This window comes from Etheostoma spectabile, chromosome 3 (assembly GCF_008692095.1).
Source record: "Etheostoma spectabile isolate EspeVRDwgs_2016 chromosome 3, UIUC_Espe_1.0, whole genome shotgun sequence".
In the NCBI taxonomy this organism is placed as follows: Eukaryota; Metazoa; Chordata; class Actinopteri; order Perciformes; family Percidae; genus Etheostoma; species Etheostoma spectabile.
The window spans coordinates 20947519-20962735 of record NC_045735.1 but is presented as its reverse complement, the minus strand read 5'-3'; the positions used below and the strand labels follow the sequence as shown (position 1 = coordinate 20962735).

Genomic DNA, 15217 nt, shown 5'->3' with positions numbered 1-15217 from the left:
TAGTCATTTAGTGCCTCTGAACGCCACAGGATGGTACTAACACACAAGATAAAAGAAATGAATTACACTGCCCCTCTAAACCCACTTTGTATCACAGAGGTCATGTCTCATCCCATTCGCTGTTCAACTCTCTACTTCAGGCTGCAGCCAAAAGCACACATGGCGTATTACAGTATTTGTTCTTGACAGTCTTTTGATTAGGGGATAATGGCATGGTTGGATAGGTAGCTTGTCTTATTGTTAAACATACTGTCGAATTATATTTACTGTCTGTCAACAGTACACAATGTCATGAACTTTGAATCTTGCTAGCATAACATTAGCTTTCTGGCTCATGACTGGGATTCTATGAGCGGAGTGGACTAGAAATATCTCCCGTTGCCAAGTCGTATCTAAGATCTGGAGCAGTGAACGTTTCCATTGCATAAGAACCTTATGGGTTAGGAATGACTGTTCCAGGTATTAGTCAAACCAATGTATAGTTCACAGATTTATTTAAGCTCTCAAATATGGTTATATTAGGCAGTATTGGTGGGGTTTTACACAAAACTGCTGTTCAAAATAGTAGAAGTGAATGAAAAGCTACACAACTGAAAAAGGCAGACAGTGGTCAGATTGAGTAGCTCTCAATGTGTATGCTTTTCTAACTGTAGGTTTTTGTCATTTTTACACCAATGCTTTTGCCAGTAAGGCACAGGCTTGGCCTGTTTGAGCTCTGTCAGTTTTCTCTAATAACTTTATAAAAGGGATTACGAAAGTAATGGGCTTATTTCTGGACTTGTTTTACCGTTGAAACATATTTCTAACTGGCAGGCAGCAAAACTGTACCAACAACTTTGTATAATCTCTTTAGAGTTTAAGTCCTTATAAATGTTAACATTATTTCAGGAACCCACAGTAATCACATCACTGCCTATGACAACAGGAAGGTCAGAGCAGAGAAGAAGTCAGCTACAAGGTTGTAAGAATTCAGCAACTTCCACAAAAAACAATTGCTGACGTAGGGACTTGAAACAGGGTCTACAGCTGAAGGACACTCTTCACGCTGACTATACACCCTGCTGTCCAAAAAGTACATTAGTCATATGCCAATGTTCCCTTTCAATTTACAGTTCCCTTCCTTAGAAAACACAATGTGCTGACTCTTTACCAGTTCTTATTATAGTTAATACTGTAAAATCAAGCCTGAATTACATATTCAAAATAGGACTGCTGAGTGACATCAAGCACCCCATAATGTGATCTGTCTCAGTACTGCTCACATGATGGAAATAAATAGTTGAATAATAGTAGTCTCTATTCCAGTTTCTAGGGGAAATGCAGATATTAGAAGACAAATGACTGCTGCATAATAAAAATGAAATTTCAATTCTTTATCAGTAATCTAACACAATGCTAGAAACCAGTGGGTTCATTATCCACGTAACACCATTCCTACTTCTCATAAAGTTTAATATCCAGTGAGTATTTTCTGCATCAAAAACTTAAATAGTAGTAAGGATAGGAGATAGGGTACAGATGATAGAGTACAATGAGCAAAGCTAACAGGTAATTTATTTAGCAGAACTTGCTTAGGCAACCATTTATATTTCTTAAGGCCAGTAATGTAACTGGGCTAAAAACCCAAGACCTAAACACTTATAATAACCTATATAACATTACGGTTGATGTTCAATAAGTAAGGTGTTAACTACGCCCGTGTACTGTCAAATATGAGTACAAGTAGAGCCAGCTCAGATTTGTAACCATATCAAGTAGAACCCAGCTAACAATTTTTGGTTCACCTAACGTTGCACCCTTTATGGAACGTTCCCCCAACATTACAACCTTTAGAGAACATTACTCTTTTTTTACATTCCCCTAACCTTTAAAAAAACATTAACCATGATACCAATTTTACTATTACTTTAAACTGTCTGTGCATGAGCAGAATGAATTATATATTAGCAGGAATTAATGAACAGGCAAACTTGATGAGATTTAAAACATTAATATACAATATAAACATTTACGAATATACATATATACACACACACAAGAATCAAAATCAATTTTATTGGCAATATAGACACATGATATTGCAAATGTAGTGTGCAAGATGCATATTGGAATGATAAAGTACCATTTTTTTAAACATAAAGTTGCACAGGACTATAATTGCATTTATTTAGAAATGTATTTCACATTTAGCACACAGAACAGGCTGTTTACGGTAGGTGCCCGTTTTGTTAACGGTAACACCTTACAAGTTATTTAACTACACAATAGCACACAGATCAACAAAGTGAATACGGTAGTTTCCTGTTATGGTAACGTAACACATTAACAGTTATTCAACTACACAATTGCACACAGAACAACCACCAGGGTGTGGAGAAGTAACTATACCGTTGACAAGCCTCTCCCGGCAGCACTTTGTTCAAGCACCCATGTGCACAAGCCTAGAGCGCCTTCTCGCACCGGAGTATAAGTTGCAGGACCAGCCAAACTATGACAAAAAAGTGTGACTAACAGTCTGGAAAATATGGTACGTATTGTGTAGGCGAATAGCTAAAGTGGGGATGACCACACTCATCAGCAGTTCAGGAGAGTGATGGCAGTGGTAAGAAGCTGTTCTTGGCTCTGGTGGTTTTCGCGTGCAGGGATCTATAGCGCCTGCAAGGGGAGGAGGCAGGAGGATGGCAGCAGTGTAGAAGATCCTCAACAGCTCTTGTGGTAGGCCATGCTTCTTGCAACAACAAAAAAAGAGCTCCATGGTTTTGAAGGCTCAGCCTTTCTCAGCTGGCCTAAAAAGAAACAAACAAAAGTTTGATATGTAATACTAAGAGTGAACATGTAGACAAAAGCAAAAAAAAATTGCCTTACTAACAACCCTGTTTTTTCTGATCACAAATATTGATAGTTTGATTATTATGAACATTACTATTATTATGAACATCACATAGGAGAATTTCAAATTACTGTCTGTGTGAGGCAAACTTCCTCGCTTTCCCAGCGAGGGGAAAGTTTTTTCTAGGAGGTTGCTCTAGAGTAGAAGTCAAAATTAAGCAAAGTTACAAGTCAAATTAAAACCTCTTATCAGCTAAGCATAATACTGATGTGAACAATAAAAATAACACCTGCAGATGTCAGGTCCTGGAAGGCCTTCTTTGCCTTTCTCCCCCATAGGCAATACGGTTTTAGAACATCATTGGTTGCCACTCGCTGTGGCATGCGACAGATGGCAGTACATCCGGTTGAACCTCCTAGGCTTGTCAAAGTTGCTGTAAACGTATAGAAACACAAATTATACATGTAGAACAAAGTGGAGAGCTTGTATTATCTCATTTTGTAAGAGAAGTCAGTTCAGTTAAAATGATAATTAAAGTTGTACAATTATATAATGTTAATCTTAGGGCAGGATTATGGCCACTTAATTACCATTTTGTTCCTCCTGTTGACCAAGACTCCTTTCAAACACCTGCAGCTCTGTGATTGTTGAGCAGGGCGACAGCAACATGTCATTGACTGGAGCAGAGGGAGGTGAAAGGGAGCTCCTTAAGAGCATGAGCAGATCATCCATCTTCTCCTCAAATTCATCCATCCGCTGTGCCATGCGGGTAAAAGATGTCCTTGTGGCTATAGACAAATTAATGATAGTTTTGTTGTTGTACATTATATATTTATATGTGAACAACTTAACTGAGTCTTCTTACCTCTCATTTCTGTCTCCATTGAATGTCAGTAGCTCCATGGTAGGAAATATGACTGGTTTCTTAAATGCATGCACAAATGTTAACTTACGGAGTGGGAGACACACGCGCCATCCTGGAATGCTTTCTTGCTTGTCGAACAGATTCATCTGAAATAAAAGCCCATACAATTTGTACTGATTGCAGAAAAAGAAAAAAAAAAGACATTTTTGAATGTATACAGTCAGTGTAAATATTGTATGCAACAGGATTTCTGCATTGTAGCCATGAGACTTTCTAATGGGGAGACGCAGCATCCATAGAAACGCATGGGGTTAGTTTGTGAAACCAGTATGGCAGCTGTGTGGTCTACACATATGTCCCTTCCTGTATGCTTATAGGAAAACGGGTCAATTTGACCCAAGGATAACATGAAGGTTAACTAGAAAAATAGCTTGCCGATAACTGGCCGCCAAATGACTTTCCTAAAAGGACATTGATTGTACTGGCTTTATTTATGTACTGTACACTAAAACTAATTAAAATAACCGGTATATCTTATATGTATCAAGAATGCAAGCAGGTTAACACGATGACACAAAGCATACAATGCGGCAAACCATAAACGCTGTTCAGAGCAGCAAACAAAGACTCAAAGCGCAATGTATATGCAGTTCATTTAAAGCGTAACTCTCGCCAAAATGCAACCTAGGATCTTTTTGTGAATATACCCGAGTCAGGTACTTTTAAGACTGACCGTTATGTCATTTTCGGTCAAATGGCCTTTTGAATAGGAGAACTAGGGGCCCCTTCTATAAATTGCATCAACACAACATGAGACTTTGCTCTACACAAACTCCAGCATTGAGAACATTGTTTGTGTTTAGAGCAACTCACTGCTTTACTGGTAAGATGGCGACAAGGGGAAAACAACTGCTAAAGGGATCAAAACCGGATCAAAACTGGAATGAAAGCCCTATGAGGGAAATAGCTTAGCTAAGGCTGAACTACAAACCATTCCAAACAATCCCAAAATCATTAAACTGTAAAGTATTTCACTTACTTTTTTGTGAGATCGTGTAGCTGTGTAGCGTAGCGATGCAAATTGAATCGTGTTGGTCCGGTCACGTGTGTGTATCCAACACGGAAGACAGGACTTGAATCGGTCACCTGAGAGCAGAGGTCTTCCCCCTACTGGCGTGGGGGTGCAACTGTTGGATTTGTATACCGAACTGAGCCACATATTAGAAGTGAAATTAAATAATTTTGATAGATGATAGAATCTTGTTTTAAGTATTTTTACCAAACGCAGTTTAAAAAACAAAGTCAAGCACACACGTAATGTTTTTAGCTAAATTGATATTAGCCTTAAAATAAATATATTCTCTTGCTATGATGTTTGTCTTACATAGATTTTATAAGACCAATTATTTTTGAGTGAATCAAAATTAAGTGACTGCAAACCATGCTACTTCAAAAACTTCAAAAACAACTAAACGGGAGAACGTGTGTTGGTTCCTTCAAGGTTTAGGGAACGTTACAACCCGGAGGGAACGTTCCCTAAACTTTAGTTTTTCGTTTTGTTCGAGCTAACATTTAGAGAACCATGTACTAACGTTCCCTAATGTTCCCTAACGCTAAACGTTCTGTGTTAGTGGGGTAGTAGTAGCTAGTAGGCTACATCAGTAGCCTTGTAGTAGTACTATATTTTAGAAGGCTAAAAAGCAACAAATATTACATAAGAGTATTTCAATAACATATTAAATGTAACACAGTATAGCTAATGATAAACACTTGATATCAGCAGCAACAACAGCATCCAAATAACCAAACATCCAACCAACAAACCTCCTTTGATATCAAATCATTAAGGATATTAGCTAGCTTACGTTAAGGTACTGTGCTTTTCCTCTTGCAGTCTCCACACATCTTGCCAAATATACGTACGTACATTATAGTTTGTTCAAGATTTTCAACTTTTCTTCCTGCTGATAGAAATATAATTTGCGCTTTACACAGTTTGTTTTACGAGTTAACAATTATGTAAGGCTATCAGTTAGCTAGCTAACGGTTGGAGTGTCCCAAGACTTTACCCGCTGCCTCGCGCTCTGTTAATCAAGCACGTCATGCGCAGGGCGTGGCCACGAGAGTATAGCAATGTATTTACAGTGCCAACCAATACAATGTCTATAGGAAAATATCTGTCCAATAATTAATTTGTTTGTATCTTGTCTAAAAGTAGTCACATTTAAACACATTGAGTCTAATATACTGGAAAGGGTTACGGAGTTTAAGGGCCACTGTTCAAATTAAATGAGAAAAAGCCACAATCCTTTAATAATAAAGACATATTACAAGATTGAGGATAAAGTACAGTAGTACAATACAGTTTATGAACTGTACAGTTACTATTACACTGACGTTTTTCTCAATATTTTATATTGTGTTACTCCTGACAGGAGCCCTACTGCTCTGCCTTAGGAATCATGTACCAAAAACACACCATGTATACATTTTTAGTTGTAGAATGTAAACTCCCTCTAATTGCTACATAACCCCCTGAATTCACAGAAAAAAATACAGATTACATAATCTTAGTGTCCTCAATTGTAGCATGTAACAGTCATTTGATGCCAGGTGGAGCAGATCTGGGGAAAATTGTCATGAGTCAGGAACAAAAAACATGGCCAGGATAGACACCTAAACTAGAAATATGGAACCACAATTCCTTTTCCGTTTGACCGTCAAAGAAGTGACTGCGTTGATTCTGATTAAAGCTTCGGTTTTGTAATTATCTGAAGAAAGGATTTCTGAGGAGACCCTATTTCTGTTGAATATGTTTGCTTGCAACCACCACTCCTTTATTAAATAGAAGGGTTACAATTTCCTTATCTTCCCATACCTTAAATCCTCTATCTGAGTAGACGAGATCAAAATCAATGTTGGAGTGTATTGGTGCCAGGGAAACAGTGGGAGGTGTCTCCAGACAAAAGTGATTGAAACAGGAAAACTATATTAACTAATGTGTAGGTTGAAGTTCAAATTTAGAGTGTGTATCATATGAGGCTGGAGTCCTGTTTGATACTACACCTTGGCATTTCCTGAAACTCTGATCCACATACAGAACGCCACGGGGTGAATAAATCATTGCACTAGGAGACAAAAGGACGTCCAAAATTAACATCTTTGACCCAACAGAAATATTTAGAAACTGCAAGTCTGGTTCCACTTATTCAAACTATTTATTGTTCAATCAAGTTATTTGTTTCACAAAAAGTCAATAAATTATTTGATCAGTAAGTAACTTACAACCCCAAAAAATTACAGATATTTACTAAAAAAACAATATCCTTTTTTTTTTACAATAATCTTTACAGTGATTCCATAGTAAATGCTGTCGCTGTGCAGGTTGACTTTGCTGTTTAGTTTCTGTTGCACTGACAATCCTGATAAGATAATATTGGTTCTAGTTGGGGGACGGGACAGGTCTCCTGAACACACCAAGGATGATTAATAATGTCGTTGGAGCTGCAACCACGGCAACTGCAGTGGAGAACTGTGGGAAATAACATGCAAAATGTCAGTAAGCTGTTACATCACAATACTGATTCTGTACTTTGGCCAGTGGAGGAAAGGAACTATGTACCTTTCCTAAATTACTGTACTGTAGTATTTACATTTGACGCTACTTTATATTTCCATTCATTCCCACACATTTATAGGGAAATATTGTGCTATTGTACTAGATTATCTGACGGCCATAGTGATTATCAATTATCTTGTTTGATATTGCTCCTTTTTTCTACAATCAGGTTATGAATCAGATGCATTGTTATAATTTAAAGTGCCCACAATACATTATATAAAGAGAGAAAATATAATAGTGACCAGCTACAAAATAAATTTATGCATAAACATCTCATTGTGCAAGTGTTTGAACCAAATGTTGTGCAGGTAAAATGTTACACATTATTGAGTTCAGATGTGGGAGTTTAAACTAGAAATAAATGATGATAATACTATTAATAATTATCAGCATGGTACTTTTTCGTATAGAACATTTAATTACAAGTTAACTTAATGTTCTTGTGCAAACCACAACTAAATTGCTACATATTAATGCATGATAATACAATGAAATGTCAGAATTGATGCAAAAAACCTGTTGAAAATTATGCCTAATTAGTACTTTATGGTTCGCTGATAAAACTCTTGTGCTTTAACTCTGGTAAATATTTAGTTACTAACTTTTACAAATGTAGCTTGATATCTCCCACTAACCTTAATAGCAGCACTATAGTCCTTTTGGAATGACTGAAGATACACGTTGAAGAGGGCGAGGCTGCAAGGCACGTACGAATCTGTATCTTCTGAGTCTTTGCATCTTTCGGAAGAAAATATAGATGTGTTTTTCTTTCAGATTTCGGTTGAAAACAGTAAACTGCACTGCACTTACATAACTGATCAATTCAAACCCACCTTTTGTACAAAGTGCTTACGAGCAAACTGTTGTCGGCCAGGTACAGCTCTGAAAGGCCAAGTTTAGACAATACTGACAGCGGCAGCTTGTAACCCTCCTCAGCAAGGAGGCCGAGGTTGTACCATCCCTGTAGAAGATGAGTACGGCTTACACACATGTACGCACACGCTCAATGATGAATACAAAACAAACTTGGGAAAATAAACATATACAGCGAAAAAAATCAATTTAAAAGTAGCAGACCTGTGGCTCGTTCCTTACTGCTGCCAGTGTGTACATTTCTGCTGACGAAAACCGCCCGTCACCCTGCCCCTCGTACAACAGGTCACCCATCCTAATCAAGGCTGGAGAGGCAGTCGAATAAGAGGTAAAAAAAAATAATAGGGTTTAAAGTATGAATGTTTCCACAAGTTTGCAAATATTAAAGTCCCAAAGGATAGTTATTTACCATAAGTGTTCGGATTTTGACTTTGGATTGTAAGGTTGTAATATCTCCACATACAGTTGGATTTAGAAGCAGGATCCAGAAAACCTAACTTGAGACATACAAAGGAAAAATGTCATTTTGACAAGAAATACATTACAATTACATTATTACAAATAATATAGATATAACTCACCATATTTTGATCACATAGATATGCCACATTGAATTGGGCAGGTGAATACCCGGACTCGGCAGCCATCATGTAATATAACAGTGAGCTGAACCTGTTGAAAAGCTAGAATGTTCATTTGCTGCTACTGCAATCAAGTTGCCTGATCAGGATAATGGCAAGTGTGAATAGAAAAAAAAAAGGTTACATGTCACTCTTGAGATATGAATCCAAGGCCTTCCGCAAGATGCTGCCCAGGTATCCATTATGCTCAGCTGCCCACTTTACCCACCTGCACTCAGTTGAAAAGACACTTCAGTCACAGCATAAGGACAATTCATTTATGTAAAGTGGAACATATAAAATGGTAAGTAGCTTACAAAACAGCATCTGATGGATGTCTGTTGACGCGGCCAGGTATCCCAGTGGTCCAGATGCTTGCGAGGTGAACTGCTCCACTGATGTGCCCTCTCTCTGCAGACTTCAGGTAGTACTGATAGGCCATAAACTGTCAGAAAGACAAATTATTCACTTTTCAATATAAGAACTTAATACCAGTCTGGTAGCATACTGGTAGATGATCACAGAAAGCATTCATCCTTGAGCTAACCTGGTCAGCAGCTTTTCCTGGATACAGACCCTGTGAGTGCATGACACCGAGATTGAAAGCAGCTTCTGGACACTCACGGAGATCAGCCTTCTCCCACAGCTGCACCGCCTGCTCGTAGTCCTGCTCAAAGTGTTCATAGTACCAGGCCAGGGCATTAATTGCAGGAACAAAACCCTGTGGGACAGAATATTGTAAGAAGCAATATAGGGAGTGCAACGCTTCTTTGTTACAGTAAGTGGAATGTTACAGTATTGATAAAAAATGACTAATAAAGTAAGTAATTCACATTTAATCATACAAAACCTTGTCCATTGCTTTGTTCAGAAAAGTGAGAGCTTTTGGGATGTCCTTTTCAACACCATGCCCCTACACAAAAACACAATAAAATGTAATAATAAAAGCTAATAGTTAATGATACAAGCTAAGGAAGGAGCAGTCGTTCAGTAGTTTACAATATAAATGGTCATGTTTCTCATTGTACAGCAAGTGTGGTTCTCGCCTACCCTGGAAATCCAGAGTTCTCGCAAGAGCACAATTTGAATTTGCTCAGCAAATTACTCTGGCCTCGAGTAATGCTGCTCATTAACTATACCCTTGTAGCCGAGCTGTACCAATCACATCGGTGTATCTGATGTAGGCACCAGAAGGGAGTTGAACAGATGACGACAGTTTAATCTACCAGTTAGCTCCGCTGGTAGCCAAGCGTATGGGGCTCTGGATACGTCACCCCGTGTGTTGTTGTGATTGGTCGTAGTGTTATCCAAATGCATGCAGTGAGATTTTCAAATGCACGCTTGAGATGGGCAACTTTCATCACTTCATGCAAGATCCTTAATCCATTCGGATTTGGGTCTGGATTTCCAGGCTAGTTCTCACCTGCAGTAGGACTATTCCATAGTCATACATTGACACCGGTTCCTTCCACTGGACAGCTCCCCTTTCGTAGTGTCTCGCAGCCTTCTGGACGTCTGGAGACACTCCCTGCTGACCCCAGTACAGCATGCGGGCAACCGCTTGCTGCGAAACAGTTGCTGAATTATTACAATAAGTAGACATCCTTACCCTGTTCAAGTGTCTGTGGCCGTTTTCTTTTACTCTGAAATGTGTGCTTTGAGAAACAAACCTCCATACTTGACAAACGTGCCATACTTGTTTCCATTTTTATCACACATTGTTTTATCTGACTCTGTGTGCTTGTGATAGAACAGGGTACCTCGGCTTCTGCTGCTCCTCTGCGTGCCTGCAGTTTCAGCCATTGGAAGATGTGATGGTGTTCACTGGTCTGGAGATTCAACATCTCATCATTGTTTAAGTAAACAGCCTCAACAAATGTCTAAAAAAAGAAAGGAAAGAGAGAAAACACAAGTCAATGGATTGTCTTTTCTTTTATGTTCCTACTTCCTTATAAGTCCAGAAATGCTGCTCTGGGCTTTGAATAAACCCATAAAACATGAGCCACTTTTGAGCACTGTAAGCAACCTGAGCAGCAATCTTGACTGGCATGATGTATGGTCTAACATCCCAGAAGTATCTCGCAATCCAGACCCTCAGCAGATTCACTACAATTTCATTCATAGGACATATTTCACCCCCGTGAAAATGCATACATATGATGATGTCATATGTATGGAGCTTTCTACAGCTCGCATAAATGGAGCCCCAGAAAAAACTTTGGACACTTGGTTCAACATTGCTGAATCCCTGAAATCCATGCTGTAGACTTGTGTATTTGCGGATGTGTTTGGTCCGTTATCTTGTGTCTGTCTGTGCGTCTGTCTGCTTATGTATGTGTTTGTGTATGTCTGTTTCTGTATGTATTAATTGTAAGCTGCGAACATCTCTCTTACTGTTATGTTTTTTTCCCCTCCTTCCCGTCCTTCCTCTCTGTGTATTTTTTTTGGTCCTGGGACATGTTCTCTTGTCTCTGGGACATGTTCTCTTGTCTCAGTTTTGTAATTGTTTGAAATCTTTAAATAAAATTATTTCATCACAAAAAAGAAAACAGTGAATCACATAATGGGACCCCCTCAAAAAAGTGTTTTGAACAATTTTGAACATAAACATAGATAAAAAAAATTAATTAATATTTTTAGTACAATTGAACTGTATTAATTTTGGATTGAACAAGATATGTGTAACAAGGACATCAATGCATTTGGTTACAAACAGATACATTACCTGCTCTGGTGTGTGATTGTGACGGTCTAAAGTTGTCTGTTTAGCAATGTTTGCATAATATGCATAGGCCAGGTCTGGGTCTGTGGGGAGGCCATGGAGACCCTGGTGGTGCAGGTGCCCAAGGTGCAGAAGTGCTAATCGATCATCCTTTTGGGCTGCCAGCAGGGCCAGGAGCCAAGCCTGCCCCAAACACAAAGGCATAGAGGAACAGAGAATATAAAACAAGAAATGTACACCGCAGGCAGAGTTCTGGTTTATCTGACCCAGTAGCACACACCTTATTGGGCTGTTCCTTGACTCCCAGGCCAGCGCTGTAGAGGACTGAGGCCATGTGTAGAGCTCGGTTATCAGCTAAGCAGCCAGCTTGGAGCAGCAGTGGTAATATTCTGCTGACCACACCAGTGCTGCTCGCTCTGCTCAGCTTATGAAGTGATAAGGAGTACAGCGCTCGGCCCACAGCTGGCAGCCTAGCCCGTCTTTCTCCTGCAAGTCATGAATTTATATCATTGCTTTATGTTAGATAATGCATAGAATGATAAGTACAATATCACTTTTACTCAGTCCAGTAACAAGCAAATCGGTCAGTTGTTAGAAACTCATGCTGTTCAGCCAAACTTTGTTCAAACCCACAGATCTTATTTGAAATTTTAAAGGCGATCCCAGTTTCCAAAGACGCCAAATGTGTGACCTCAGAGAAATGTGAATACAATGATGCACAACACATCTACAATATTTCCATTTGATGGTATGTGTTTGACTATTTAATTCAGAGTTAACATCAAATGGCTTTAATTTAGAGCTGAAACAAGCTTATAAGATACTGTCCATGCATAAACAATGTCAGACTGTGTAGAGTGATTTTTCCAACCTTAAATAGAATTATTTCTAATATATGCACAGCCTCACCAGGAAGCAGAAGAGCGTATGTCTCTTGTGGTCGGCAGCGGTAGCAGTTAATTAGGTGTTGAGAAAATACAAACTATATTAAGCCCTGTATTTGAAATCCTAATAAACAAATAATACCAGTGAAACATACTTTGTTGTCAAAGTTTAAGCATTCGTTGTAAAAGATGGTTCTCTTTCTCAGTGTTAAATGATTACTCAAAAGCTTAATCCGCAGGGTAATGTTAACAATTACCTTTGTACTCAAGTTTGTTACCTCTATCTCTGGATATTTTGTACCAGTGCAGTTTATCTCTTACCATGTTTGAAAACCAATAACTTGGCCAATTTTGCAGCTTGTCTTCTATGAGGGACAGTCACCTCCCACAGCTCACACTGTGACTTTGATGGTAGTCTGTCCTTTTCCATCCACTCATGGAAAGCATCAAAACAGATATCTGAAAAAACATCACAGTAAACAGCTTCTTTGCACTTTCAGTAGCTCTGCAGAGGGCTCTTGAGAATATGTCAGGTACAGTAACATTAGCACCATCTAGTGGATATATAAGCCTACTACCAGACTCTGTCTCCTGTTTGGCCTTGAGAGAATAGCCATGGATTTTAACAGTCATCTCGAGATGAAATTCTTGACAGGTCTGCAGCCATCCAGTCAGGTTCACGTTCCTGATAACATCTGGAATTACAACTTCAGGCTGGAGGAGAGGAAAAATATCAGACTCAATTGAAATGAAGGAATGACACAGACATTAACTGTGGGCAGGTGCAGTATATTACCATGCTGTGAGGTGATATCCTGTTGCGGTAGTAAACCACTGGCCCAAAATAACCTTCCACACCTTGTATGAATTTCCCTCCGCCAATGACAAAGTATCCCTCTGTGTCATCCAGCTTCACATTACGCCCCATCCTGTAAGACAAAACACGTTGACAACAGCAGAATACGTGAAGTGAATATATTTAAATCACTGTTACATCCGATATAGACTTACATATGTTCTATTGAATTAAGGCTTCTCTGCTCCTTATCCATGCACACCATGGAGACAGTCACCTGAAATACACACATGACAATGGCCACTTTATTTTTCATTATTACCATTAATTACATACTGTGAGGGCATCTTCTGCATACAAGAGACAACTCACCATTCTACCCTGCAACATCACACTGATTTGGCACCACTCACTTAAAGGCACCTTGAATGGGGAAACAAATGCTGAGGATTCCCCAGACTCGCCATCCATCTGGACGTGTAGCTGCCCTGTACATATTAAGCAATGGCTCATGTAAGTTCAGATAATGACACTGTGTAGTTGCATATTGGGAATATCTGAAAGGTGAGATTCATTTCTTAGCCATACCTGATTTTTTGATTAACAGTGTTGGTGTGATATAGTTATTATGGCGGTCTATATGGTAAAACACACCACACAGGTTGTCCTGGCAGTGTCTGGTCACAAATATCCAGATGGAGAACATACACCTGGCAAAAACACAAAGCCATTGGTTAACTAAATCGTCATTCCCAGAATAGAAAGCCAGGTTATATGTGATGTGCCTTTTGTTGTCTTACCATGGAAAGGTGATGGCTTTAACACGCGAATACTCCAGAAACTCATTGCTATAGGGGTCCAGTGTCTTTGTGATACCAAAGCTTTCTCCAGTTGAAGCATACATTGAAGACAGCAAATGCACCGTTTCTGAATGACACAAAGTGTTTTGGTTGAGATTTTGAAAGATTTTTTTTTTTTTAATCACATAATAATACATCATCCTTTTCCAGACAAGTACAGTGTGACGTTACATTTTGACTCATTCTAAAATCATTCATCTGTGTTGTTTTTTTCTGAGTGTGATGTTCTCTGATTCTTAAATGTTGACAAGAAATTTGAGATTTTTCAAAGCTCCCCTTAAGGTGCCTTTGCCCACATTTAAGCTCACTTCTCAAACCTTACCTTGCTCCAAAGGGCATTGCTTCTTTGAAAACTGTTGAGTTAATTGCAGCATTTGTGTGCTCCAGGAAATGCACAGTTTATGCTGTTTTACAGGTCGACTTAAATAAGGTTTAGGCTGCAAAGTTGCCACATCCTGAGCTGTGACAGGCCTCTCAAATCCACTGTATCTGACTGTGGCTAGGAGGATGCAACTCAGCACCCACTGGGAGTCTGGAATAATCCCATCAGCTTGGTACACCAACCAATCTGGCAGAATCAGCTCCAGAGTCATTATTTTAGGGTAACCAGGGACACAGCTCCACTGTTTCAGCAGGAGTGTGGAAGTGATGCCAGTTTCAAAAGATACAATACAGTCCAGTTTTACTGTAGCAGGTTCATCACAAGAGTAAAGTATTTCCAAAAGATGGTCAGGCAGAGGCTCCTCTGGGGGATTCAGGAGTGTCACCTCATCTAAACCCCAAATCATCTGTGTGAAGCAGAAGATATGCACATGATTGCTAATGAAGTCTGTTACAAGCACAAAGAACAAGTGTGTTACATATCATGAAGGAAAACCTGCTCCTACCTGCAAACTGAGACCAAACACACAGAGGCATTTGTACAGTGTATGGATATCCATGGTTTATAAAGTATCTCATTAATCTCTCCATTAAAGATTATCTAGCTGCAAGGAAACAAGAAACCTAGAGATCCGGTCCTCATCCTGCTTCACCTCATTTATGTTGAAACATATGTAAATATTTAACAGCACATAGTCCCACCCTGATTGTTATACACACAGTGCAGTTAGGGTGGAGCTTTGTGGACTGGGTTTCACACCTAT

The 15217-nt window shown here is 39.2% G+C and overlaps 2 protein-coding genes across 14 annotated transcripts in view; both read right to left on the bottom strand.

Annotated features, from left to right (window-relative positions):
* The window catches only part of robo2 (roundabout, axon guidance receptor, homolog 2 (Drosophila)), a 357891-nt gene extending 352109 nt beyond the window's left edge, over window positions 1–5782 (bottom strand). For 11 of the 12 annotated variants that reach the window (XM_032502179.1, XM_032502213.1, XM_032502256.1 and 8 more), the window contains exon 1: window positions 5561–5782. Coding sequence is in view for 1 of the 12 variants with exons in the window: in XM_032502187.1 (XP_032358078.1) it covers window positions 86–104 (19 nt within the window). In the remaining 11 variants the exon portion in view is untranslated. Of the gene's footprint in view, window positions 1–85; window positions 193–5560 lie in introns of those variants that run through there. The other variant, XM_032502187.1, reaches the window with a different exon arrangement.
* A 1115-nt stretch (window positions 5783–6897) lies between these two features.
* si:dkey-24p1.6 (protein sel-1 homolog 3) lies at window positions 6898–15127 on the bottom strand. Of its 2 annotated transcripts, XM_032502383.1 has the most exons (23): window positions 14960–15127; window positions 14395–14860; window positions 14013–14139; window positions 13801–13922; window positions 13585–13700; window positions 13428–13489; window positions 13213–13345; window positions 12995–13130; window positions 12738–12875; window positions 11813–12018; window positions 11536–11715; window positions 10571–10690; window positions 10234–10374; window positions 9661–9723; window positions 9358–9531; window positions 9128–9255; window positions 8956–9039; window positions 8772–8862; window positions 8600–8687; window positions 8395–8495; window positions 8151–8278; window positions 7953–8055; window positions 6898–7227 (listed from the first exon to the last, which is right to left on the bottom strand). In XM_032502383.1, the coding sequence occupies exons 1-23, from the start codon at window positions 15011–15013 to the stop codon at window positions 7138–7140; spliced, it is 3051 nt and encodes a 1016-aa protein (XP_032358274.1). In that variant the 5' UTR covers window positions 15014–15127; the 3' UTR covers window positions 6898–7137. The 2 variants fall into 2 exon arrangements, 1 of the variants encoding a protein (XP_032358274.1); XR_004327236.1 differs by lacking the exon at window positions 6898–7227 and having other exon boundaries at window positions 8033–8055; window positions 8600–8683.
* Window positions 15128–15217: the final 90 nt, after the last annotated feature.